This window comes from Mesoplodon bidens (assembly GCF_964165515.1).
Source record: "Mesoplodon bidens genome assembly, chromosome: 9".
In the NCBI taxonomy this organism is placed as follows: Eukaryota; Metazoa; Chordata; class Mammalia; order Artiodactyla; family Ziphiidae; genus Mesoplodon; species Mesoplodon bidens.
In genome coordinates this window covers 27,898,214-27,901,863 of record NC_138166.1, presented here as the reverse complement: position 1 = coordinate 27,901,863, position 3,650 = coordinate 27,898,214, and the positions used below count along the sequence as shown (strand labels likewise).

The 3,650-nt window shown below is 44.0% G+C and overlaps 1 protein-coding gene across 1 annotated transcript; it reads right to left on the bottom strand.

Moving 5' to 3' along the window:
- Nucleotides 1-229: 229 nt before the first annotated feature.
- LOC308622171 (actin, cytoplasmic 2-like) lies at nucleotides 230-2,186 on the bottom strand. The gene is given in 2 exon segments (XM_081243374.1): nucleotides 230-1,906; nucleotides 1,909-2,186. Coding segments are annotated over 2 exon segments (1,122 nt in total). The 5' UTR covers nucleotides 2,099-2,186; the 3' UTR covers nucleotides 230-974.
- Nucleotides 2,187-3,650: the final 1,464 nt, after the last annotated feature.

The window sequence follows — 3,650 nt, the reverse complement described above, 5'->3', positions numbered from 1 at the left end:
CACTATTTAGGAAATTCTGAGGTAGGTGATTTGTTTAACATTTGTGTTATCACAATAGTATTGTGTAATCCTACTGACACAGTCCAGTATAATGACTCTAAACATCAAACCAACTATTAGCCTCATGCTGAGTTTCCCATACAGGCTAATTAAAATGCTTGTCTTCTTAAAACATTTGCACTCATGGAATTCCAATGGTTTTTCCACTTGTGGCCCAGCCTTTTTAACATTTTTTTTTTTTCAGTTTACTGCAGCACTTTTATTTCCTCACAATGACGCATTGCTGGGGCCTAATGTTCTCACATGACAGTAGAAAACCAAAATCTGTTGTCATCTCTTAGAGAATTGAGAATTGCGTACAAAAACCTTACATAAATTAAAAGAATGAATAAATTTACAGGTGTGAATGCAAACTGTTTTCCAACTCAAGGTAAGTAACAACCCACGGTGTTCTGGCGGGAAAACTTCGGTAAGAAAGGAAAGCAAGTCCTAAGGCTCAGACCTTCCCAACCCCGTAAGACCGGCAAAACAGAAATGACAACTGGTTCAGGACTCCTGCCAGCCTCTAGAGAAATCCTGGAATAGGCAGCTCTGACACATTAATACCCTGCACAGATCGAGAGACTCCTGGTCTCCCAGATTCTCATCAAGCCATTGGATTTCTCTTCCATAAATGTGTTCTCACCTCAGCCACAAAGTGACGGAGCCGCGTGTAACTAGGGGTTTAAATCAAAGATATGCACAGGATATTAAACATATACCAAGGGAAGAGTTAACTTGAATACAAGGTCAAAATCAGCAACAAGTTATACAATCCAGTGCTGATATCAGATACAAGCTTCTAGGACAAATTTCTTTTCAAAGGCTTATTCCAGTTTCATGAGGCTAGCATGAGGTGTATACATTTGCCAAGGCAAATTTATACTTCTGAATTAACTCATGCAGCAAATGCTACGCATCTGCTCGCAGTCCGTTTAGAAGCATTTGCGGTGGACAATGGAGGGGCCCGACTCGTCGTACTCCTGCTTGCTGATCCACATCTGCTGGAAGGTGGACAGTGAGGCCAGAATGGAGCCCCCGATCCACACCGAGTACTTGCGCTCGGGAGGAGCGATGATCTTGATCTTCATTGTGCTGGGGGCCAGAGCCGTGATCTCCTTCTGCATCCTGTCGGCGATGCCGGGATACATGGTGGTCCCACCAGACAGCACTGTGTTGGCATACAGGTCCTTCCGGATGTCGACATCACACTTCATGATAGAGTTAAAAGTAGTCTCGTGGATGCCACAGGACTCCATACCCAGGAAGGAGAGCTGGAAGAGCGCCTCTGGACACCGGAACCGCTCGTTGCCGATGGTGATCACCTGACCATCAGGCAGCTCGTAGCTCTTCTCCAAGGAGGAGGAGGACGCGGCGGTGGCCATCTCCTGCTCGAAGTCCAGGGCAACGTAGCAGAGCTTCTCCTTGATGTCACGCACGATTTCCCGCTCGGCTGTGGTGGTGAAGCTGTAGCCACGCTCCGTGAGGATCTTCATGAGGTAGTCTGTCAGGTCCCGGCCAGCCAGGTCCAGACGCAGGATGGCGTGGGGGAGGGCGTACCCCTCGTAGATGGGCACCGTGTGGGTGACCCCATCCCCAGAGTCCATGACTATACCAGTGGTGCGGCCAGAAGCGTACAGGGACAGCACAGCCTGGATGGCCACGTACATGGCCGGAGTGTTGAAAGTCTCAAACATGATCTGGGTCATCTTCTCACGGTTGGCCTTGGGGTTCAGGGGGGCCTCCGTCAGCAGCACGGGGTGCTCCTCGGGGGCCACACGCAACTCGTTGTAGAAGGTGTGGTGCCAGATCTTCTCCATGTCGTCCCAATTGGTGACAATGCCGTGCTCAATGGGGTACTTGAGAGGATGCCACGCTTGCTCTGGTCCTCGTCGCCCACGTAGCTGTCCTTCTGCCCCATGCCCACCATGACGCCCTGGTGTCGCGGACGCCCAACAATGGACGGGAACACGGCCCGGGGAGCGTCATTCCCAGCAAAGCCCGCTTTGCACATGCCAGAGCCATTGTCGATGACGAGCGCGGTGATTTCTTCTTCCATTGCGATCGGCGGAGGAGGCGGCCGTAGGACGCGGAGGAACGAGCAGACAAGCGACGAGAGGACGAGGAGCGAGAGCCGGCTGCAGCGAGTGAGATCCCTTTTTGACATTTCTAAATCCAAATGCACTGCATTCTGTTACCTTTACTCACCTCTTTATTACTCTGTCCTCTTACCTGGATGCCAAAATTCTTTTACTAATTCCCTTTTCTTGGGAATGAATCCCAAGAAAGAATTCACATTATCTGAATTTAGAAGCTCAAATTTAAGCAGACTAAAAACAAAATATTCATCAAGTAGTTTTCGTACATTCTGCAGCCCTCTCCCAACCAGCTTTATATAATGTATAACGTATGATGGCGTGTGGTTGTTCTCAAGTTAGAAGTAAAATTCCTCATATACACATAAGCTTTACTGGGCTTGAGGTATGGGATAAAATACATGTCTAACCTTAATTCATCCAGAAGACACATTATCCAAGGTGTAGGCTTTAAGGAATAAAGTGAAGGAGGATAAAAGTTAGTCTTAGGTCATGTAGAAAAGGAACTATTGCTCATTTGTTTATATGTAACATCTTGAACAGCAGGGTATTATGTGAAAGTAGGGGAGTTGCTCTGCCCTGTGGTCTATTATAAAGGACATAATAATAAGGCTTTGAAAGTTTCTGCAAAAAAAACATGCGATGTGTTTTTACTAATTCCTTTCTAAGTAAAAAAGTTCCAGGAATCACTGGTAGGAAATTCAACCCCCAATATAAAGTTTAGACAACTCACTAAGTGCTGTTGTGTCCTTTAACGGAAATCTTCCAAAAATGAATGCACGATTCCACTTAAGAGATGATTATAAGCAACTGATGACAAATCCTATTGGAACTTAAATTTGTTTAATCACACTCATATATCTCATAGCTGAACTTAACATGGGAGAAGCCTTCAGTCTAAATTCAAACACACGAGATTGGCTTTGGTTTAGTGAAAGCATGGCAACATATTTGGTATTTTGTCTTCTTTCCTGACATATAACTCTAAGTTTCAGTGACTTGGTAGTATGTTTTGTTCATTATAACATCTTCAAGCATACCTAAGATATCTGGGGTTTGGCAAGCTCCAAAATTACCTTGCCAGGAACATTTTCCATTAGCATTTACACCCATGTGTAATTTCAAGGCAACAGTCTGAATGTTTCTGATTAAATAGAGCTATTAAATGTACAAATGGTCCCTTGAATACACTCTGATGAGTCACTACTTATTTTTAGGGGAAAAATGAAAAATCAAAAAGAATTCATATTTGTCAATGAATCCCAAATTGAAAATATTTGAATTTTTTCTAACCTTAAATCAAAATATTATTAAATCCTGTAATTGAATAAAATAGTCTTGTCATACATAACATCCACACAGTTTCTATTCATTTTTCCATCTCTGTCTTATTTATCAAATCTCATCTAACACCATGACATTTTAAGTACTTTGACAAGCATATGTCATTTTACTACCAACGCTTTCCTGATTGCCTTTTAAGTAGTCTGAGTTGGAAGTAATAGAAACTGTTCA